The following is a 24,745-nucleotide window of genomic DNA, read 5'->3' as shown; positions in this document are numbered from 1 at the left end:
AATCTCATGATTTCCTTCAGGCTCATTGTGCTCATCATTGTCATTAGACTCATGATTCGTTTCTTCCAAAATGCTTTCTGCTATTTTGGGAATATCATGCTTTTCAACTTCCTTTCGTTTTCTAGGATTTTTATCCTCAGCACCAACTGGTCTACCACGTTTCACGCGTGTTTTAGACTCACGTGTATCATCTGCTCCTCCACGTTCTTGTGGGATTTCAATTCGAGCATGTACATTTGCAGCCGGTATATATGATTTAGTTACCGTTTTGGTATCTGCCACTACAGGAAATTAGGGTATTAATAGCAGTACAGAATAGCGTTTTTGATGTTTATGCTATAGTTGAGTTTCGAGAAAATTTTCATAGCGTTTCAGAAAAGGTAAACGCTATAGTAGGATGACCGCGAAAATATTTCGTGGCGCCTATTTTTTTGTTCTACGATAGCATATATGACAATGAAAACGTTATCTTAGGGATAACCGGGAAAGTAGAATTTTCATTACCTCCAAAATTTTTCTAAGTGGTAACAAAATAAAATAAAATAATAGAGAAAGAATATTTAAAATTGAAATAAATGGATTAGGTTTAATTACTCGTGAAACACTTTGGCCATCTCTTCTCTCTTCTTTCTATTTCTTTCTTCTTCTTCTCCGACTTATAGATTTTTCGGCGATGGGAGACGAGAAGCCGACGATTGTCATGGCCAATCGTGAAAGAGATCGAGAGCTTTTGATTCGCGTTGCTGATTCCAGCGACAAAGACGATAGTTCTTCCTCTTCTTCATCTTCTTCTTCTTCTTCTTCTTCTTCTTCTTCGCATCAATCCAGCCACAAGGTCTAGTTTTTCTTTTCACATGATCTAAAATCTTGTCATTCATTTTCTCATTTCAAGATTCATGTAAAAGTAACAATAGATTTGGATTTAGTTTGAATTGGAAATGGATTGTGCTCTGATGCTTTACCTATTTTCTGCAAACTTTAAGCTTTTTCATTAGGGGTTGGGCGTCGAAGAAGTTCGTGACAGGCTGGTAAGCAAAAGTTGAAATTTTGCCTTTGATGAAGTTGTCACAGATTCAAGATTTGTGATGATGTATAGTTTTAAATCTCAATTGCTTTGGGCATATAAAACTCTCAAATCAATTACCATCTTCCTCTTTCTCTCTTAGATCACTAGTAGCTCCAGCTCGATTACTAAATCATCCGCCATGGCCTCACAAGCTTGTCTACTTCAGAAACAGATCAGCTCAAAGGTTTACACAAATCCACACGAATCTTTAGAAAATCTGTTTGGTGTTGTTCTTTGTTATTAAATAAGATTTAATTTGTTCAGATCTTTGTAAGCATGTTGTAGATGGATTCTCTTTGCTGGTCTATTTCATGATATTTTGTCCGTGATTTGATTCTCCGACAACATATCATTTTCTTTGAAAGGGTTTCTCTGAATCTGTCTAAGTGGTTTTGATGGTGATGGCTAGATTTGGATTTAATTCATGTGTGTCATTTATCCTCTATAACTATTCTTGTGAATATAGTTATTGTCTTATGTTCTAACGTTGGTACTTAATTTGGTCATTTGCCTTTGTGCGGTTTAGGTCTCGAGATAAGCAGAGGAATCACATTATAAGATTTGAGACACTTGCCGTTTTCTATGATGAACACAAGTGGGTTCAATAGCTACAGTGCCAATGACCTGATTCCCCATTGGACAATGTGTACGTAGCCAGCTTGATCTAGCCTGCTTTCAAGTAAGTTTATTCATCAGATTTTTGCTTAGTTTCTTTGAATAGACAATAAAGAGTAAAGTACAATTTTGTGTGTTGTGTTTGGTAATTTGACATGAAAAAAAAAGATTTTGCTCGGGTCTCTTGTGAATACGCTGAGTGATCTTTTTAGTATGTACGTACAAACTAATTAATGTAATGGTTGATGCGATGGGGATATTCACTTGATTTAAAATAGCCTTAATTTTAGATTGTTGTAGACTTATAAATAGAATTTTGTTATGTCTGCAATTCGTGAGTTTTGATTAATGTGTTATATAGGTGGTGTGGTATTGATCCTCTTTAGTTTATTCGATTTTCTTTTATTATATTGCTTCTATCTTTGTATTGAATTGAAAAACTTGATTGCAGGAGCTATGATGTCAAGCATATCTACAAGAAAGAACAATGGGTTCTCAATATATTATGTACAGTGGAGAGTGTCAAGAACAGCTCTAATATATTATTCGCTTGAAACATGTACTTTGGTTATTAATATAAAACATTTTCAGCTTTATGAATTTTTTTTCTTCTGCAAAATTATTAGGTAAATCCAATATACCAAAAATAATTTATTACACAAGGTCCACATTGGGAACAATAGATAACATTATCAATTTATAGCGAACCAAAAAACTGCTACAATATAAGTATCAATTATGACGTAATACAATAACATAAATACAATGCTATTGTAAACAATACAATTGCATATATTAAAACGCTATATTAAAAAAAACTACAGTAGCATAACGTAAAACCGCTACGAAAGGTTCTTGACATATTGTCGCGGTCGATGATATAGCGTTTCTAAATACGCTATGCTTGAGATAAATAGCGTTTTTCGGACGCTATCAATGCCTGATTTTCCTGTAGTGTGCAAAAGCATCGGGAAGTTGATTTGCTATACTTTGCAAATGCACAATTCGTCGAACTTCTATTTCTGACTGTTTTGTAGGAGGATCAAGGTGTAACAGGGATGGTACACACCATTTGATTTCTTTTCCTATTTGCTTATTTTCTCACCCTAGAACCGGAAATACTTTCTCATCAAAGTGACAATCGGCAAATCGTGCCGTAAAGCATCACCAGTCTGCGGTTCTAGGTATCTTATAATTAATGGAGAATCACAGCCAATATATATTCCCAACCTTCTTTGTGGTCCCATCTTTGTACGTTGTGGTGGTGCTATAGGCACATACACCGCACAACCAAAAATTGTTAGATGAGATATATTTGGTTCTCGACCAAATGCTAACTGTAGTGGGGAGTATTTATGGTATGCACTTGGTCTTATCTGAATAAGTGCTTCTGCATGCAAAATGGCATGTCCCCATACAGAGGTTGGAAGTTTTGATCTCATGATCAATGGTCTTGCAATCAATTGCAGACGTTTAATTAATGATTCAGCCAAGCCATTTTGTGTATGAACATGAGCTACAGGATGTTCAACTTCAATTTCTGTTACCATACAATAATCAGTGAATGCTTGGGATGTGAATTCACCAGCGTTGTCTAGTCTAACCCTCTTAATGGAATAATCAGAGAACTGAGCTCTTAATTTGATTATCTGAGTTATAAATCTCGCAAATGCCAAATTTCGAGATGACAATAGACAAACATGTGACCCTCTGCAAGATGCGTCAATCATTACCATAAAATAGTGGAATGGTCCACATGGTGGATGTATCGGTCCACAAATATCGCCTTGAATTCGTTCAAGGAACTTTGGTGATTCTTTATCAATTTTGGTTGGCGATGGCCTTATGATCAACTTTCCAAGAGAACACGCTGCACATGTCATTTTATTTCCATGTTTCAACTCATGATTTTTCAATGAGTGACCATGTGAGCTCTCTATGATTTTTCGCATCATTGTGGTGCCTTGGTGACCAAGGCGATCATGCCATAATACGAAATCTTCTGGATTTCTTTTGATCACAAGGTTTGACTCTATGACATCTATATAGGTATGATGCAAACCAGAAGGAAGTTCTGGAAATCTTTCCAAGACATGTCTTTTTCCAGATTTATTAGAAGTTATATACATATACTTCTTTCCATCCTCAGTTGCAGGCTGAGTTTCATATCCTTGAAGGTATATGTCTTTGAAACTCAAGGAAAACTTTGTTCCATTAGGCAATTTAAAATTTGCTTTGCCACTTCCTTCAATCAAGTCCGTAGGACCCGATATTGTATTGACAATAATTTTTGTCGGTTTTAATTCAGAGAAAAATCTCTGATGTCTCAGAATAGTGTGCGTTGTTCCACTATTTGGTATACAAATTTCTTTGATATTTTCCCTTGCTATCGTTTTGTTTGAATCTTGATCCATTTCTGTAATTAACATAAAAATATAAGTAAATATTATTGATGTTGAAAACATATAATAATTATACATCAGTTCATTTTTCAGAAACAACATTATTTTAGAACAACTGAAATACATAATAATTATACAATAGCATTACTGGAGACTAGTAGTCTCACTACAAGCATTTCAGTTATCCGCATGAGCGGTCTCGTCGACATCGTTTATAAAGTCGGAAGCTTCGAGGTACGATGTACCCTCAAAGTGCTCAGTAAGATTTACTTCCTTCCCTTTTCCCTTTTGGGACTCTTTGTACAACTTACAAAGATGTAAAGGGGTTCGACATACATGAGCCCAATGCCCTTTTGATCCACATCTGTAACAGATACTTTCACGCTTTTGAGCATTACGTCCTTGGGATTCTTTTCCTTTTGAACTTTGATCAGGTCGAACCCATGTATAAGACTTTCTGCTTTGTGGGTTAAAGGATCTTCCACGTCCACGATTGAATCGACGGCCACAACCTCGATAGGTTTGACTTCCTCTCTCCGGATTTTTTACATCCGTTGCATTGACCTCAGGAAATGCTTTGGCCCCCGTAGGCCGAGAGTTGTGGTTCTTAAGAAGAAGTTCATTATTCTTCTCCGCTAGTATGAGAGTCACAATTAACTCAGAGAAACTTTTGTATCCGCAATTTCTATACATCTCTTGCAGGACACGGTGTTCTTTATGAAAAGTAAGGTAAGTCTTCTCGAGCATTTCAGCTTCAGTAATAGGCTTAGCACAATACTTTAATTGTGATACTATCCTCAGCATAGCGGAATTATATTCCTCCACTTTCTCAAAGTCCTGGAACCTCAAGTTTTTCCAGTCCTCTAACGCATGAGGGAGAGTTATTTCTCTCTGGTTGTCAAACCGTGCTTTTAAAGCTTGCCACAGCTCTGCTGGGTCTTTTATGTGAGCATAGTCATGCGTCACATTTTCATCGAGATGCTTTCTCAAAAATATTATCGCTTTTGCCTTATCTTTTGGAGGCGATAAATTTTCCGATTTTAAGGTCTCGGATAATTCTTGCGACTCAAAATATAGTTCCACATCAGTGGTCCATGCTATGTAGTTTGCGCCAGTAATTTTGAGAGGCGGAAATTTAATTTATTTCATTTTAGAGCGTGGGATGTGCTTATATAAGTAATGCGATTACAAGAAATACAATTACATAAAAAAGTAAAATAATAACCATCAAAATTTTTTCGGGAGAAAATTCTCCAAAGAGTAAACCGTAAATTGCAATAATTATAAAGCCTATTACAAAAACTAAAAACGGATGAGTCATTTTCCAAAATGAAAACTTAAACAAATTTCTTAGAAAAATATATGAGGAGAGATATGATTTTTGAGTGAATGAATGAGTGAAAATGAGTGTATTTATAGATTGAAAATTACTGTTCATAGCCGTTTGAAAAGTGATAAAAATTTTTAAAATTTTTCTTCATGACCGTTGGTGAAAAGAATTAAACAGAAAATCAATGTGTAAATTTTAATAGCCAATCAGTTAAATTTACCAAATTCAGATAATAGGTTTTTATACAGGTGGCCGAGCCTCCTTATATATTAACCAAAATATAAGTATAACAGAAATAAATTTTAACGGCAATATTGTGGTGACAGAGTCATCCACATTATAGGCGGCTTAGCCGTCCATTGCTATGGTGTATAAAACATCCATTATAACGATTACTTATAGGGGCGACATTCCTCCCACTATAGTAACGAGTAAATAACGGTGTCCGAACAGCCACTAGAAAATAATATACATATACATATATCTATATAAATATTTTTCTTCTTTTTTTTCTTTTTTTTTTCTTTTTCTTTTCTTTTCTTTTCTTTTTCTTTTACTCATATTTTTTTTTCTTTTTAACAAGGCGACATACCGCCCGGTATAATACCATATTTTTTTCCAGCAAACATAGAGTGATCGTGCTGATAACGTGTTATAAATAATTACTTTATTTATGGTGTATATAAATATAAATAATGGAGAAAGAATTTATACCCGCAGAAGGATCGGGATACTGAAAATAAAGAGATGAGAGGGAGAGAGATTATTACTTCTCTTGTAATTGAAGTAATGAATTGTGAAGGTGTGAATTACATCGAACGATTTCGATAGTTTATATAGAGGTAGAAAAGATAAGTTACTATGCTGCATAGTGACGGTGGGCTCCACACAAAATATTATTTTACGATCGTTTACGCATGTGTATTTGATGTTGCAGCTTTCCTTGACTTTTACAACAAAAACCAATTACTTGAGCAAACTAGTAAAAACCCGTTTTTGAAAAATCGTTAGGCGTTAGTCAGACGTTCGGTATGACCTACCGATTAATCGTTGGCCGGTCCCGAGTCGGGCCAGTGTAAAAATTAACCAAATTCGATAAGATAATAAGATAATAAGTTTTTTGAAATCCGTATGTAAAAATATAGTCCCAATAATATCATAAATTAATAATCAGGTAAATTTGTACATATATATATATATATATATATTTATATATATAATAGTTTTAGTGTTTTTCATAAAAAATAGCCAAAAGTTTTTGTAAGTTTTCAAATTTTGAATATGCTTAATTTTTTTTAATAGTCGTATAGGTTTTTAAAATACAACAACGGATGTCACTATTTGTGAATTTTAATTAATGTATATCGTTTGTATATGTGAACTCTATAATCATTTTTATTCATTGTCAAAATAAATTATTTTTTCTTCTAAATATTAAGTGTTTAAGGCTAAAACTATAAAATTTATCACATTCAAAACAGAAATTTTATTTAGATCACATTGCTTTACCTCGTATTTTAAAAATAAAAATTCACAAATGAAACAAAACTCTCTATAAATTAATAAATATTAATTTACGCTATAAATTAATAAGTATTAATTTATAGATAAATTATTATCACTATAAGTTAGTAAAATATCATGGTCCCAACATTATTAATTTATAGAGGTTTTACTGTACTTCATTTTCAACCTTCTTCTTTTTGCTATTTTGAAAAAGGTTATCACAACTTGATAACACCAACAGAAAAACTAAAAGCTATTAATTAGTGGGGTTTCAGCCAAAAATGTTCATAGATACTTACGTTTTAAGTTTCAAAGTTTTCACAAGCTGAAAACTCACTAATTAATAGCTTTTAATTTTTCTATTATTAATACAAATACAAATAAGAGTTAAGAAGCGAAGATGAAGTTTCTATGATCTATATATACATTTTTGGAGTACACTTAGCAAATTAATCATAGAGTTGTTAAGTATTTACAAAGAATGTCATTATCATAAATGTTTATCTATTAATTAATATTACAAAATATTTTAGAAAAAATCTTTTAGAAACTATGGCTTCCAAATATGGTAACAAATTGATTTTGTTTCTAAATTTTCCTAAAACATCTCTACCTAATTTAAACATTAATGTATGATTCTTCTTTCACTTTTATATGATCGTATAGTAATTTATTTTGAATTTATATAAAATACATATAATTAATAAAATAATAAAAAAATTCTGCATATAATGTGATTAAATTTTTTTAAAACGGACATATCTTACTCAATCGATGAAGAAAAAATATGTGTACAATGTCCCACATTGCTTAAAAAATTGGACAATGGTTTAGAGTCATACTATAAAAAGGACAAAAATAATTCTGAATACAAAACGGGGTATACCACTGGTGAAACCTAGAATTAAAAATAAAGATATAATTATATAATCTTAAATACTAAACAAACCAAACAAATCTATATAAACATTTTTGGAGTATCTTTATCAAATAAATCCTGAAGTTCCACCTTATTTACGAGTCCATGCCATTGGCATTTATTATTTAGTTTATAATTCTGAATACAAAACGGGGTATACCACGAGTGCAAACTAGAATTAAAAATAAATATATAATTATATAATCTTAAATAGTAAACAAACCAAACAAATCTATCTATATATACATTTTTGGAGTATCTTTAGCAAATAAATTCTGAAGTTTCACTTTATTTACGAGTCCATGCCATTGGCATTTATTATTTAGTTTTAGAAAATTTAAATAAAAGATATTAACCAAACGATATCTTGCCTAATTTATTTCTAAAAATCTCTACACAATCTTTCCATAATTTTCAAAAAAGAATTCCGTGAATTTTACTCCACAAAATATGCATAAAACCGATTTATAGCAAATATTTATACTAACATTTTGTATAACAATAAAACTACTAATTTATAATAATCAAAATATTCACATAGAAAAATCATATAATTTCTATGATAAATTTAAAATATATATTAGTAGTATAAATTTAAAATCATTCAAGGAACGGTATACCACATGTGAGATCCTAAAATTATTGGATTTTATAACAATAATAATTTATTTTTTTGGATTTTATAACACTAATAACTTAGCTAACGGGATAATATAGACGGGTAATATATGGGATGATGAGTTTGGGTAGATATTAATAAAGAATGGTATATCACGGATGAAATCTTAAAATTAACAATCAAAATACAATTATACAACCCTAAACACAAAACAAAACATACAATATTAATAAAACAAATACAACTTAAAATTTAAAAAATTTAGCTATAAAAAAAATCATTCAAGGAAACAAGATATACTTGTTGGTACCGGATCCCGCAAGGGGTCCATTTTACATGTTGGAGAACCATCACTTTACAAAATCCAAGGAGCCCTATCTTGCAAAAGGGGGTGGTCAAACCTTGACATTAATTTGTGATTAAATTCATGAATTAATTATCATTGTCAAAGGAATAAAGTTTGTTATTCAAGATTAGGAGTTAATTGCCAAAAATTGGAGTTATTTTGTGGAGTTAATTCTGAATTTAATGGCCAAGTAAAGAAACCCTAGAAGGAAGAAAGATGGTATAAAAGAGAAGTGAAGACTCCAAGAAAGGGACTCATATTCTTCTACACAAGATTCATCTTCTACATTTCTCACAATTATTTAGACACAAAACAATGTCATTCCTAATAATGACTAAATACATTCTCTTTGCTACGTTTTGGCTTGATCCCGCTTCGGGTACGTAGGCAGCTCGTCTCTCGAGTCTAGCTATAACAAAATCTATATTATTGTCTCCACAAATTTATACGATCTATTCAACCCATCTTTGTGCTTGTCTTATGAGAACTTTGTCCCATCTTTTACATGATGTTACCAATCCTGGGGGGTTCGGGTTCAACATTTGGCGCCGTCTGTGGGGACATAAAGTTTCTTGTCTTTCAAGTACGAAGTTGTGACGACGAAAGAATGAGTTTTTCTCTCGAAAACATCCAAACCTCGGTGACAACAAGAAAGTGCCACCAATTCAAACTGCCTCTTTGCGAGGTGATTTCCCAGCAATTTCTCGGAGATTTTTCTGAGTTTCAACCTTCAGAACAATAAATTTACTTCGGTGAAATCTAAGTGTCGAGTTCCATCTTCACTAAAATAGATTTCACCTCGGAGATTTTTCTGAGTTCCAACTCTTAGAAAATAGAATTTACTTTGGTGAAATCTAAGTGTCGAGTTCGCTCTTCACAAAAACTAGATTCCACCTCACGGAGATTTTCCAAAGTACAGTCTTTCGGAAAAATATTCAGTTCGGTGGAATCTAAGTGTCGAGTTTGCTCTTCACAAAAATTAGATTCCACCTCATGGAGAATTTTCCGAGTACCATCGTTCGGAAAATATGTTTACTTCGATGGAATCTAATTGTTGAGTTCGCTCTTCACAAAAACTAGATTCTACCTCACGGAGATTTTCCAAAGTACAGTCTTTCGGAAAAAAATATTCAGTTCGGTGGAATCTAAGTGTCGAGTTTGTTCTTCACAAAAATTAGATTCCACCTCATGGAGAATTTTCCGAGTACCATCGCTCGGAAAATATCTTTTCTTCGATGGAATCTAAGTGTCGAGTTCGCTCTTCACAAAAATTAGATTCCACCTCATAGAGAATTTTCCGAGTACCATCACTCGGAAAATATGTTTACTTCGATGGAATCTAAGTGTTGAGTTCGCTCTTCACAAAAATTAGATTCTGCCTCACAGAGATTTTTCGAGTACCATCGCTCGGAAAATATATTTACTTCGGTGGAATCTAAGTGTTGAGTTTGTTCTTCACCAAATTAGATTCCACCTCGGAGATTTTTCTGAGCTTCAACTCTCAGAAAATTGAATTTACTTCAGTAAATTCTAAGTGTCGAGTTCGCTCTTCAACAAATTAGATTGAACCTCGGAAAATTTTCTTAGTTCCAAATCTTGGAAAAATAAATTTACTTCGGTAAAATCTAAGTGTCGAGTTTGCTCTTCACTAAATTAGATTCCACCTCGGAGAATTTTCTGAGTTCCAACTCTCAGAAAAATGAATTTACTCTGGTGAAATCTAAGTGTCGAGTTTGCTCTCCAGCTATTGCGTACATGCGCTAAGTATAGCCTTAAGTCCTACAAAATATAGGTTGCTCAAGTACAAACTGACACCTTCTATGCAAAAATTTCCAACGCGAAATTCTAGTCAATGTTCAAACATTATTCTAGTTCAGTTCAAGAAAAGTAAACAGTTCTTACACTAGCTTTTCTTCGAACAAACATTTCCGAACTATCCGGAATGTTTCTGTAAGCCGAGCTCTAACCTCGCATCCGAGAGACCGAGGAAAAATTCTAATGTTTTTTCTTTAAAAAAGGTAAGTGGGTCTGATCAGCCTATCTCTCAAATAAGCTAAAGCCATTTCGGTTAGGAAGACCATGCAAACCCTCCAGGTAAAACCGATGGTTTCCACCAAATTAAATATTTCTTCCAAAAAGAAAATTTAATACCCCCTCGGGCAAAATATTCTGACAAAGAAAATAAAGGCCCCTTGGCCAGGAAACCAAATTCTAATTTGAATTTGAATAAAAGGGCCGAGGCCGAGCTCGCACCGAACTACGTTAAAAAGCCGAGCCCATCTCGCACCAAACTACGTTCAAAAGCCGAGCCTGCTCGCACAGAACTACAGTAAAAGCCGAGCCCATCTCGCACTGAACTATGTTCAAAAAGCCGAGCTCGCCTCGTACCAAAATACGTTCAAAAGCCGAGCTCAATGCTCGCATTTACGCGAATAAGTCTTTAGGCAAAAACGAGTTTACCTCGCATCTAACAACAAAGTTTGCGCAGGATTGTCAAGAATATTAGTTCACCGAGCAAATCATCTTACTCGAAGAACTGGGGGGCTAATGTTGGTACCGGATCCCGCAAGGGGTCCATTTTACATGTTGGAGAACCATCACTTTACAAAATCCAAGGACCCCTATCTTGCAAAAGGGGGTCGTCAAACCTTGACATTAATTTGTGATTAAATTCATGAATTAATTGTCATTGTCAAAGGAATAAAGTTTGTTATTCAAGATTAGGAGTTAATTGCCAAATATTGGAGTTATTTTGTAGAGTTAATTCTGAATTTAATGGCCAAGTAAAGAAACCCTAGAAGGAAGAAAGAGGGTATAAAAGAGAAGTGAAGACTCCAAGAAAGAGACTCATATTCTTCTACACAAGATTTATCTTCTACATTTCTCACAATTATTTAGACACAAAACAATGTCATTCCTAATAATGACTAAATACATTCTCTTTGTTGTAATCGAACTACGTTTTGTCTTGATCCCGCTTCGGGTACGTAGACAGCTCGTCTCTCGAGTCCAGCTATAACAAAATCTATATTATTTTCTCCACAAATTTATACGATCTATTCAACTCATCTTTGTGCTTGTCTTATGAGAACTTTGTCCCATCTTTTACATGATATTACCAACCGTGGGGGGTTCGGGTTCAACAAGACCAAAACAACTAAATTACAATATCTATAACTAAATCTCATAATTACACGTAGACTAATGTTAGATCTTAAAAACCAATAATATAATTCATTTTCTAAATACTATTTTGTAGGGCATGCACCTACACATGTATATATGAATTTTTACTGAATGGTTTTACATTAGGTGGCATGTATATACACATTTTGGAAAAATTGTAATAGCTATATATATAAACTGATGAAACCAAAATGAAAGGAAAAAAAAACTATGAGTACAAGATATTTTATATGGGATGAGTCTTTTCAAATGACTGAGTCATTAGTGGTCCAAACTTAAAGAAAAGTATAACTATGGTAGTTAGGAAAATTGAGTCGCTTCAAATTTCTGATTGAGGCACAAGTGATGTAGGATCGATGCTAGTCGACCTTACAAGTGGAACGAGCGTGGTGAATCTTCAACTGGTCGTACGACACTCTTTGAGGATTCAAGTGAAGGGATGATGGACTAAGTGTAACTATGGATTGATTGACGCCACACAGGTGATGAGAGTCATGTGATAAAAAGAATTAAAGGACTAACTCAAAAATACATGAAAATATGACTCAAAGACTAAAAGGAAAATAAACTAGACTAAAAGAAAATTCCTGCAAAACTGATAAAGGAAACTCATTAATGAATTTAGATTCAAATACTCACCTTGGCGACGTCTTGTGGAGTGTTCTAAGTGTTTGAAAGCTCCAGCCCTCCCTCGAATGTGTTGGAGATGGTAAACAAAGACGACTCCTTAGTTCCTTGAAAAACAGGCAAGAAAGAGGCTTCGTGAGTCTTGAGCTGCAGGCAAGTGTTCCCTTGAATTACTTGAGTAGTCTTGCCTTCTTGACGTGTTCCTAGCTCAACATAGTTGGTGACTTGATCAATCTCCAAGTCTTGAACCTTTGACGTAATGGATTTGCTTTCAGGTTCGTTTAACGTCTCTCGGGTAATTTCTTTAGTGAGCAATTCCCCTTTGAATTCTTCATGCTCTATGAGGACGATGAGACTTTCAATTGACTTGATGAATTCTTCTCTTAAGCTCTTTGTCCCTTTGAATTCTTCATGCCTTTTTACCTAAAAATTTGTTAAGTTTTCTTATATACAATAATTTTTGTAGGGCCTTTTAAAAATATTGTTGGCTTTTAGAGACAACTACAATATTCTTTTTAATGGTAAAAATCTAATTTAAAAGAATTTGTTTTTTTATGGCTTTAATTTTGCTTAGGGCACCCAAATTTAACGGGCCGGCACTAATGAGTACAACTTTAAATTACAGATGAATCATAAGGAGAACCTGCTCGTATGATTAATTTGTGAGATTTAAACTTATATAAATCTTTATATTTTGAACCTCAAACTACATCGTCCTCAATTATACTTGCATGGTTTCTATGTTTAGGGGAATCTTCTTTTATTCCTTTCTTCAAATTTGTTACTTTCCTTATAAGGTTTGGACCCTCTAATTTTACAAAACATCCCCAATTTTTAATTGTAACCTTATGTTCACCATTAAAAATTAACGAGCTCTTGAATTTGCTTTGAAGAACTCTTGCATACAAAAAATAAGCTCAAGGCCTTAGAGCTCGAACGCTCCTGTTATATCCCAACACTACGAACGCTCCTGCTCTTGTTGGACATTATCTGAACAATGGAGTTTGGTGTAATGAGGTATGCATCAGAACCCTGTGTTTGAACAAGTTAAGTTCCAGGAAAAGCATACTTGGTCTTTGCTTGTATTGAACTCCTGCCAGGAAGGAATAATGAAAAATAACTTTTGAAAACACTTTTTTTTTTTTGAATTGAATGTAAAATTATATTCAACCAAAAAAAACTTTTGTACAATGAATGCTTCAGTGTTTTGAGGAATTTAAAAACATTACAGAGAAATCAGAATGGGATTTGAAACTGTAGTCACGAGCTTGTTTGTTGAGTTGGGCGGGTGGAGAACCACAGCTTGAGGCTGTCGTCATAGCGGTGGTCTCCCGCGGCTTTGATTGAGCTTAAGCGGTTTCGAACGTTTTTGTCGATGAGTTTAATGAGTCGAAGTTGCGGAGATTGCATTTCTCCATGCCTTCTTGCATTCCTCTCTCGCCATATGTGATAAATGGTGGCTTGGAATACATACCTGATCAGAAATAAATGAAGACGTGGAGTGGTTTTGTTGTTGAGTACCTCAGGCAACTGGTTCCAGTCCGTGGAATATTCAGCTCTTAGAAGATTCTGTGCTAGATTCTTCCATATTGTAGCGGTGTATGAGTAGGAGAAAAACAAGTGGTCACGTGTCTCCTCTACCCCCTCACATAAAACACAGTTAGTTCGTTGTCCCGAGTTCCAGCTTTTGATGCGGTCGCCAGTTTTTAATCGGTTATGAACTGCAAGTCAGAGTAAGAACGAGTACTTTGGGGTTGAGAATGAGAACCAGACCCCTTTATACCATTCCACTTTCTGGTCTAAGCTTCGGATGTTGTTCCAAGTGTTTTGTTGTGAAGTGTTTGCTGAATTTGTTCCCTGAGACTTTCCATAGAGGAATATCTTTTTCCTCTACTCCACCAGCTTGTTGACGTGTGGTCTGAATCTCTGTTTCGATCTCATTTAGCACATGTAGTCGATGTCTGCGAGTTCGACGAGGCTGCAACACGTCCCCTACTGTTGCATCAAGAGGTATACCCATGTCAATGACTCCCCTAGTCCCTGTGAAATCAATTAGCCTGCCCATGTGCGACCATGTATCGTACCAGAATGATGTTGATTTACCATTTCTGACTTCTACTTTGTGCATTGTTTTTGCAGTGTCTCTGTATTTAAGCAACTTTTTCCACATCCAAAAACCCGTACTAGAGCTCTCTTTCACAGACCAAAAGGACCCTTTTCGGATGAGATACTTCCATATCCAAGTTACCCACATTGATGGCTGCATTGGGATTATTCACCAGATCAGTTTCAGACAGCTAACTTTGTTTGCTTCAATTAGAGATTTTATTCCCAGCCCTCCTTCTTGTTTGGGTTTACAGATTTTTGTCCAAGCAATTTTTGCTTTCTTGGTGTTAAGTTTAGGGCCAGACCACAAGAAAGCAGAGCACAGTTTCTCTATCTCCTTCAAACAACCAGCAGGCAGTCTATAAGCAAACATCCAAAAGTTTGAGATACTTACAATGACTGAGTTAATGAGAGCGAGACGTCCAACATAGGAGAGTGCACGCACTGTCCATGAGTTTATCTTCGATCTTATACGTTCTAGGAGTGGCGCATAGTCAGCTGCAGTCATTCGCTTAGTGAGGAGAGGTAGTCCCAGATATCTAACCGGAAGTTGTCCCGTCGCAAATGGGAAACTGTTTGTGATTTGGTCCCTGCTCTGGTTTGAGACTCCAGCAAGGTAAATCGTGGATTTCTCTAGGCTGATCCGCAGACCTGATCTGTTTGCAAACTCTTTAAATATCTGAATTATCCCCCCAATTGATCTCCGCTGTCCATCCACAAACACCATTAAATCGTCGGCGAAGCATAAGTGTGTTAAGCCAATATTTTTACACTTTGGATGATAGCCTATATTCCGAGTCACTGCCGCTGTATCGATCATATGAGATAATACGTTCATGCATATGACAAATAAGTATGGTGAGAGAGCACAACCTTGCCGTAAACCGCGAGAACTATTGAAAAACCCTGCCAGCTCGCCATTAACTTGAACAGAGAATGTGGCCGTCGTGATGCAGAGTTTTATCCAGTGGATGAATTTTGCAGGGAAGTTAAGAGCCTCAAGCATGTTAACCAAAAACACCATTGCACAGAATCGAAAGCCTTGGATATATCTATCTTCATAGCACATCGAGAGGATATCAAATCCTTGTGATAGTCTTTGACTATTTCTGTTGCCAATAGCACATTTTCCATCAATAGTATTTCCTTGACAAAAGCAGATTGATTATGTGTAATGAATTTCGGGAGCAGACTCTTTAGTCTATTAGCAAGGATTTTAGAGATCACCTTGTAGAGCACATTGCAACACGAGATCGGACGATAATCTTTCTTCTCCACTGCATTCTCTTTTTTTGGTATGAGTGCCAGAATCGTTGTGTTTAGTCCTTTGGGGAGAAATCCTTTGAGAAAGAATGATTGAACTGTAGCTACAAAATCATTCCCTATAATAGGCCAGGAAGCTTTGAAAAACTCACTAGTATATCCGTCAGGGCCCGGAGATTTATCATTCGGCATGGCAAAAAGAACTTTCTGGATTTCTTCCTCTGTTACCATCTTAGTGAGCATGTCTTGATCAGTCTCTTGACAAGGGAAAGGCAGCAGATTCCTCAACTCCTCTACTGTCATCCCCTCAAAGTCATGTGGCTGTAGGTTGAGAAAATCTTTAAAGAAACGCTCAGCCTCACTCTTTATCTCATCACTTTTTTTCAGCACTTCCCCATTTGGACCCTTTAGTTCGCGAATAGTGTTTCTCTATTTCCGACTTTGCACTGCTTGATGAAAATATCCATTGTTTTTGTCACCTACATTAAGCCAATGGAGTGTTGATCTCTGTTTCAGAAATCCTTCCTCCAGGTCAGCTAAAGTTTGCCAATGAGTGTAAGCCCTGATCTCATCCTCAATTCTTTATCGTGATGAGTTTGCTAAGGTGTCAGCTTGCTTTTGACAAAGTGTTTCAAGAGCTTCACGGGTTCGTTTCGTCAGGTCTCCCAATTTTTCTTTTCCAAGTGATCGCAGGCCTGGTTTCAGGCTTTTTATTGTCTTTGAAAATCGGTGTAGTGCCGATGTAGAAGGGAAAAGAGGTGTGGTGTTACTCCAATGCTCTGATACTACCTCGTGGAACTGTGGGAGTTTTGTAAGCACATTTGCAAACTTAAATGGCTTTCTCCCCCGTGTTGCTTCAGCTTCTAGTGTGATCCTACCTCTAACGTGATCTGAGCACCCTCCTGCCTCAAAAACACTATAAGAGCGTGGGAAATCATTGCACCAAATATCATTAACCAAAACGCGATCCAGCTTCGTACAAACTAGACCCTCTTTCCTCTTATTACACCAAGTATATAGGGGACCATGATAGCCAAGATCAGTTATCGAGCAATACCTGACAGTGTCTTGAAAATCACTCATCCCCATGTAATTGATCTGTGTGCTATCAAAATTTGAATGCTCATTACATCAAGATTCTCATTGAAATTTGATGCATAAACATAATATTTTGATAGCATATATCTTCCCATGATGACTACATATATCTTCCCATAATATTTTTCTGTCTTTCACAAAATTTGATGCATAAACGAAGGAACAAAAGAACTCCTCTTCCCTACCTTCCAGCAAAACCGAGCAGGTGATCATTTGACTGCTTTTGAAAACAGGGGTTAGTCTCGCACTATCTCTCCACACCACCCAAATGTGACCTAACTGATGTGATTCATAGTTGTTTAATGATGACCAGCCACTAAAAATAGATGATAAAATATTTGATGCTCTACTTTCCTTGACTCTTGTCTCAAGAAGGCATCCAAACTGCAGAGAACTGTTATTTACCCATTCACGAATTATGGAATGCTTTGAAGATTTGTTTAGACCGCGGACATTCCAGAAGAAACGACATTTATTGACGGGGTCTGCCCCTTTTTGGGGCAGGTGGGATCTTTGTGTGAGTTGCATTAGAGCCAGAGGTCACTTTGTGCATAGATTTTGAAGTTCGCGGAAGGGAGGGACGAGTTCCCTGCGCATCCACTACTTTCAAGTTATCTATATGTTCCTCTTCTTTCTTCTTTGTTTCAATTTCACCTTCTTCAGTTTCAATATCTTCGTCTCCCATTGCCAGAGGTGAATAACGTGACGGGAAATAAGACTAGCTTGCTTCTCCTGTGTTACTACCCGTGAATGGTTAGTCTTAGTTGGCGAGACCTCTTGCCAAGTCTCCGCTGTTATCATTTCTACCACACTACCACTATTTTCATCATTTGTATCTTTTTGCGGCTGAGAGTGAGCTGTTTGAATTTGTAGAACAGGAGCAGACTGATCGGGAACTTTTTCTATCAGAGGGTCAGATATAGAAGGAGACTCTATTTTTTCTTCTGCTTCCATTACAACTGCAGCTGACTGTAGTATGGACTGTTCTTTTTGGACTTCTTTGGCAAGACACACATCCTGTAGATGACCCCACTTGTAGCAAGTAAAACATTTTGGCGGCAGCCAAGGGTATGTATATTCAACCACTGCATTGACTCCTTTGTCTGACTGAAAACGGAATGATTTTGGCAGAATTTTTGTGAGATCCACCTCCACAAATACCTTTGCTTCTTCAAAACTTTTGCAGAGTTCTGTTTCTGGGTGAAGCCTCTTTGGCTCTCCCACTGGACTTGAGAGAAAGCTAATTCCTTCCCAGGAAAACATTGAAAGCGGAACATTCTTCAAAGTTACCCACATAGGCCTCGTTTTAATCTCAGGCTGAGCATCTTCGATTATTGGTGTCCACTTGGAGACCAACATTGTCATATTGGCTATGTTCCACATTCCTCGACGGAGAACCCTAGCCCTGACCGAACTGTCCCTAATTCTGAACTTGATTGTGTTATTGCTTACCTCATAAGCATCAATCTGCACTGTTTTGTCCCCTAAGGGCCAGATTTTGTTCACTATGACGTGAACTTTGGCAACATGTGGAGCTGTGGATGGAAATCGACCAATGATCAGATCTTCCCATAAAGGTGTTGAGCCTTCAAGGATCTCATCTGGTACATTGACGACTTGATCTCCATCTACCGTGGTGACGTTGAAACTGTGTTTCTTCAAGGTTGGCTTATTCTGAACGATGGCTGAGTACGAGAGCCTCTGTGATAGTGTTGGGGTAGTTTCTAGGTTCGAAGGGGCTGTCCCCATCTCCACCGGAGCCGCCATATCGGAGAGAAACGGCGGCCAATCCGCCGGAGCTGCTTGAGTGAGCCTTACGATAGTAAAACCCTAGTTCGCCTTCCAACTTTTGAAAACTCTCTGTAACCTTGTGTCACAAAACAACAATTAGTACTAAGGACAAGGGATTTGTTTAGTTTCCATTGGACTTATCTTTTCTTATCCTTTAGGTTAATCTTTCTCTATATAAGCATGTAACCATCGATACTTGTTCAATAGGAAAAAGCAGAGCAATTCATTACTTTAGCAATTAGCAACAAATAAATGTTAAAAAAACTCATAGGTTTCATATTTTCGAGCAAAGATTAGTCTCTCTCCATGACAACTTTCATCAGTCTCATGTTTTCCTGCAAAAGAATGTTGATAAAGAGCCTGAATAAGCACAGTCAAAGAAAAGGAAAAAAATCTACCTCTACCTCCCAAAATCCAACTACCGAATTTCATAAACATATTCAACAACTCCAAATTAGAATAATAGAGTTCTAGTAACCCTGAATATATAATAGGGTATACTCAAGTTGAGTAACTCAACCCGTAGTATATGTATCATAATCATACCATCTCATGAAACGTTGAATTTATGAACATGTGACTTCTTGAATGCAATTGATATACCTTTGTGCTTGCAAATATGAGAACTCTATTATGTAGCTTAAACTCTTAACGAGACCCTTCGTATTTGTTTGTGTGTCAGGTTGATCATCGCTGCCATCTTTGTTATGGTATGCGGCTATGAGGGGATGGTTATTCCGTTGAAGAGGATGATTCATCTGAGCCATGAACTCGATCTTACTCAGCTTGGGGCATTTGATTCTTCTCGGCATGAAAGATGTTACAGTCTCCTGTCCACGGAGCTTTCAACTTCCCTATTGAAAGAGACGCTAATCGACTTCTCTCAGCGTAGGATACTTTTATTTGTTATGTTTCTTGATTTGATTCCATCTCTAAACCTACTTCCTAAAGATCTTTTCCTTCTGTTATTGTTTTGCTTTCATCACAGGCTTTACTACACGACATTACAAATTAGGAAACCGCCAAGAGAGTTCAATGTGGTAATTGACACGGGAAGTAATGTTTTATGGGTTAGCTGCATTTCATGCGTCGGTTGCCCTCTTCAGGTATCACTTTCCTTCATATATATAGCATTTCAATTTTGTGAAACATTTTCTTCATGATTTTGCTTTGGTTTTATATCTGATCACTTGTTTTGCCTCTGTTTTGTGGCAGAATGTTACTTTCTTCGATCCTGGAGCCTCATCAGCAGCTGTAAAGCTTGCATGTTCTGACAAGAGGTTCTTCTCGGATCTATTAAAGAAATTAGTCATCACTTCGTAAGATCCTATTGCTCTCTTTTTCTTTTGGTATATTTACTTATGTTTTCCTTATGTTTTGCTTATATTTTGCTTATATGGTTCTTGACTTTTGCTCAAATTAGATCATCAATTTTTTTTCTTATTTTAATACAATATTTCTTTTGAAATATCTCAAATGTAAATAACATCTTCAAAACTATTGAATTCTACATTTTTTTTTTTGCTACTTTTTCATTCTACAATATCTTAACTTTGTTTTGAGTTAAGTTGAGTCATGTCCATAACTCATAGATAACTCAAAAATGTTACCAGTCATGAACTATAATAAGTTTTTGAGCTTAAGTTTCGTTACAATGTGTTATGGCTTATTTACAATTTGTAATCTTTAATGTGTGATTGGTTGGTCAAATGCAGAAAGCTAACAAGACAGAAAGCTTCACAACAACATTGTAAGAGAAATAACACCAAGTAGTAAAACAGCTAAACGATGATCATTCTTTAATTGGCTTTGGTCAGATTAGTTTCGGACATGTGTGTGTTTGTGTGTTTTTCAGACTAGTTTCAGATTACGTTGGTTTATTTTCTCTGCGCATTTATTAGATATCATGGTTTGAATAATTGTGTTACAAGTTGAGAGTTAGAAAGTGATTTTTCTTTCCCAAAAAAAAAAAAGCTGTGAGGTAAAGAAATAAAAAGGATTCGCTTTTGTTATATCCCAACTTTCCATAATTTACAGAAAACCCCCCAAACTTTCTCGTAAATAAAAAACCATACGAAACTTATGTTGACCATGAAAATTAAACCCAAAAAAGTCAACACCCATTTTAAAGTTCCTCAAATCATTCCCGCCTTGATATTTTTTTGTTCTCATCAACATTTTAAAACAGAGGAGGTAGAGAAAAATCATAACTCAAAATTCTTTGTTAGCTTTTTGTCTCTCTGTTTCATGAATCATCGTTTTGATGTCTCTTTGTATAATGATCAACTGAATTTTTGTTCCTAACTTGAGATTACTTTTTTAAGTTTAGATTTTCTTAGTTTATTACATTGTTTGAGGTTAAAGAGTAAAGACAATGCTTTTGTTTCTCTTTCGATTTTGTGTCCTTTGTATTTGTTCTTCTATATATGTTGTTCCACGGAGATAATCCTGATTCTTGTCTTAGTTTCATGTCAATAGTTAGTTAAAATCTGAGACAAATACTATGTTTTAGTTAATTGACATCATTATTTTTGATGTTTTAGTTAGTTATTTATTACCTTTGATGTTAATTAACTGATACAACTGCTTAATGTGTGTTGTAGGATCCTCGTGCTGTTCTTATTGGACTACTGGTAGTTTTGTCTACATTTCAACATCTGAACAATGGGGCAAGGTATTATGAGGTATGTATTAGAGACAAGGATTCTCTCAACGTCTATTATGAGGTATGTATTAGAGACAAGGATTCTCTCAACGTCTTTTAATAGTCTAAGTCTCTCTCAACGAAAAAAAAAAAATGGGTTCTCTCTCAACGAGTGTTAGCCTAGGAAATTAAAGTAGCAAATCCTGTTATGATATGAACCTTAAATTTCAAGAATAATTTAAGCAAAAGCTTCCCTTTAACCCAACCCTCTCTTAGAGAATCTATATATATAATAGGAGAGTTTTCTCTCCTCTTGGGTGTCCACATCATCACCAAATTAATATGATGGATCCCACCAATAATTATTTTAAAATATTTAATTTTATAGTTAATTACATCTAATTATCTAAGAAGTAATTTTCAATTAATGCATAATTTTAAATAAAGGTTACTTGAATAATAATAACACAAGTGTAACATATATACATATAAAACACTTAAAATTAAATTTTTGCTAATATATAACTTAAAATGAACATAATCCCTAAATATATAATTAATTAAGAAATAAAAAAATAATAATGAAAAGTCATAAAAATACAAATGTTATTTAAGATGGGCAAAATGATTCTTAATGAAATTTACTATACAAGTAATTTTCAATTAATGCATAATTTTAAATAAAGGTTACTTGAATAATAATAACACAAGTGTAACATATATACATATAAAACACTTAAAATTAAATTTTTGCTAATATATAACTTAAAATGAACATAATCCCTAAATATATAATTAAGAAATAAAAAATAATAATGAAAATTTCATAGAAATACCAATGTTATTTAAGATGGGCAAAATGATTCTTAATGAAATTTATTATACAATTACAAAAAATAATAACTTATTAAGAATAAAAAATAAAAAACGTTTAAAAACTATCATTTTTTGAGAATAATAAGGAGACCTCAAATATAATTTAGGATGAACAAAAGAATTGAATTGAAATGGAAGACTATAAGAGTTTTTTTTAATAATAAGAAGATATTCATATTTGTTGGAAACATTAACTTGAAGAGATGATAATGAAGTGGAAGAAATCTATTTAAAATAGTATATTTTTAGATTAAAAATAAATGGTTAAATGTTATAGTAAACTTATGATTGTATAAGTTTTCTTAAGATATAAGAAATAATTCATTTTTAAAATTGGAAATTATATTTCAAGAAAGTAAAAGTATAAATTCACATTTACGAAAAAATAGAAAAATTGATTGTATCTTAATATTAAATTATAGTAAATATATAACAACTGAAATAATATAATTATATTTATATTATTGTTTGCTTTCTAGATAAAAAAGTGAAAATATTTAAATATAGGTAAAAATCTAAATAAGCGTTGAGACAATTTTCATAAATATATATCTTCCGTAAAAGTATATTACACTCAAACGTGAAAATCATATAATTAATAAGAGAAAATAGACTAAGAAGAAGAAAATGAGAAAATAGTTTTGAGTTAAGAATGAATTCAAAGTTTTATTATATGTAAATGAGCATAGAAGATAAAAGAAGAGTAGATGTTGGGAGGCAAACAAGTGCATCATAGAAGATGGCGAAAAAATGATAGAAAAAAATGTTTGAAGAGGAATTGACTAATGCTTGAAGCATCGGATATATGTATGCACATGACTTAAGTAAATTCATCGGATATATTGATGCACTACCGGATAGTTTGATTTAGTAAACCAGACTATCATATTCAACATTGAGTTAAATCATTGAACCATGTAATAAAGCGTTGTAGGATTGATAAGATAAGATAAGGACATTCATGATTTTATCAAAAAATTTCTTAATGCATGATTGTCTTGCTTCAATAGGTAAATTGTGCTCTCCAAATCTATTGAAGCAGCATGAATATTACATTTATACATTTTCATAAAATTGATATTCAAACTCAGCAAATTTACTTTTATTATGGGGTATGATTATGTTAAAATTTCGAGATAGATATACTTACAAGATCTGATTATGGAATAAACTCTCTTTTTGACAAAAGTTCATGGATGACTACCAAGACCGATTCATCTGATATTACTTTTGTTATTACGTGGTACATACTAAATATTTTTGATAATTTCTATGTTGTGTACTGTTTTGTAAAACAAGTATGAATATGTATAGTTTTGAAATTCAAATGATTATGATTATTTTTAACATTTTGTATTGTTGCCAGTTTAAAGTTGATATCCCGCGCAACGCGCGGACGAGTAAATCTAGTTAGGTTAATTGTTGGAACTTGGTTTCTTATCTTATTATATAAAGTATGGTTTTCAAAGTTAATAACTCACGTGATCGTGACACGTGTCAAATCTATCAATCTTAGATTTTGCCATATGTCAAATAAATATTTCCTTTTTAATAGTTAAAAAGAAAAAAGATAATTATAAATTTAAATAGTTTTAAATGTAAAAAGTATAAGGAAATTATACCTATATTTCCATAAGAGATTTTGTCATATGGCAAACAAAAATTTGGTTTTAACAAACTAAATATTGTAAAAAGATAATTATAACAAATTTATAAATTTAAAGAGTTTCATAATATAAAAAGATTATTATAAGGAAAGTATATGTATATATAAAGAAATTATGTGTGTATTGTTCATAAAAATAGAAATTATAAAATAATGCTAAACGTTTTATTTATGAGTTACTAACTGTACAAAAAAAAGATTTAAGAATATGATAATTTTTTTAAGTAAATTATATAATTTATATTAATCATATAAGAAAAAGGATTGTAAATACTCACCTCTACAGAAAAAAATAGATTGTCTCATTCTCACCAAGCAAACTAATTTCTTGAGACACTATCATTTCTTTAATTTCATTCTATTAGTAAAGTTTTTCCTCACTACAGGAAATGTGGGTATTGATAGCACTAAAAGATAGCGTTTTTTATGTCTCTGCTATGTTTTACTTAATAGATAGCGTTTTCTGAATTGTAAACGCTATAAATGATTGAAGCGGGATATATGCAATTCACGCGGCCAATTTTCGGGTTACTAAAGTCTCTTTCCCGCTATTGAAAATGTTAAGAGGGAAAATTGTGAAATTTTGTCTAAGGCAAAATTAAAGAAAACTTTTTCATTTTTTCCCTAAAGCAAAAAAAAAATCTAACTTCTTCTCTCGACTTCTCTAACAGAGAACAAAAAAAAT

The 24,745-nt window shown here is 34.2% G+C and overlaps 1 protein-coding gene and 1 pseudogene across 3 annotated transcripts; one reads left to right on the top strand and one right to left on the bottom strand.

Annotated features, from left to right (window-relative positions):
* Window positions 1-593: 593 nt before the first annotated feature.
* On the top strand, window positions 594-2,281 carry LOC110226959 (protein CONTINUOUS VASCULAR RING 1-like). 3 transcript variants are annotated; one of them, XM_021019997.1, is made up of 5 exons: window positions 594-835; window positions 996-1,028; window positions 1,167-1,250; window positions 1,593-1,745; window positions 2,133-2,281. In XM_021019997.1, exons 1-4 carry the CDS (start codon window positions 674-676, stop codon window positions 1,602-1,604), a joined length of 291 nt encoding a protein of 96 aa, XP_020875656.1. In that variant the 5' UTR covers window positions 594-673; the 3' UTR covers window positions 1,605-1,745; window positions 2,133-2,281. The 3 variants fall into 3 exon arrangements, 1 of the variants encoding a protein (XP_020875656.1); XR_002330850.1 differs by having other exon boundaries at window positions 599-835; window positions 996-1,090; XR_002330851.1 differs by lacking the exon at window positions 594-835 and adding an exon at window positions 1,331-1,492 and having other exon boundaries at window positions 842-1,028.
* Window positions 2,282-4,138: 1,857 nt separating this feature from the next.
* On the bottom strand, window positions 4,139-5,232 carry LOC110226918 (annotated as a pseudogene).
* Window positions 5,233-24,745: the final 19,513 nt, after the last annotated feature.

The sequence above is a fragment of the Arabidopsis lyrata genome (genome assembly GCF_000004255.2).
Source record: "Arabidopsis lyrata subsp. lyrata unplaced genomic scaffold ARALYscaffold_7, whole genome shotgun sequence".
Classification (NCBI taxonomy): Eukaryota; Viridiplantae; Streptophyta; class Magnoliopsida; order Brassicales; family Brassicaceae; genus Arabidopsis; species Arabidopsis lyrata.
Note: the sequence above shows the minus strand (reverse complement) of the source record. Positions and strands in the feature narration are given on the sequence as shown.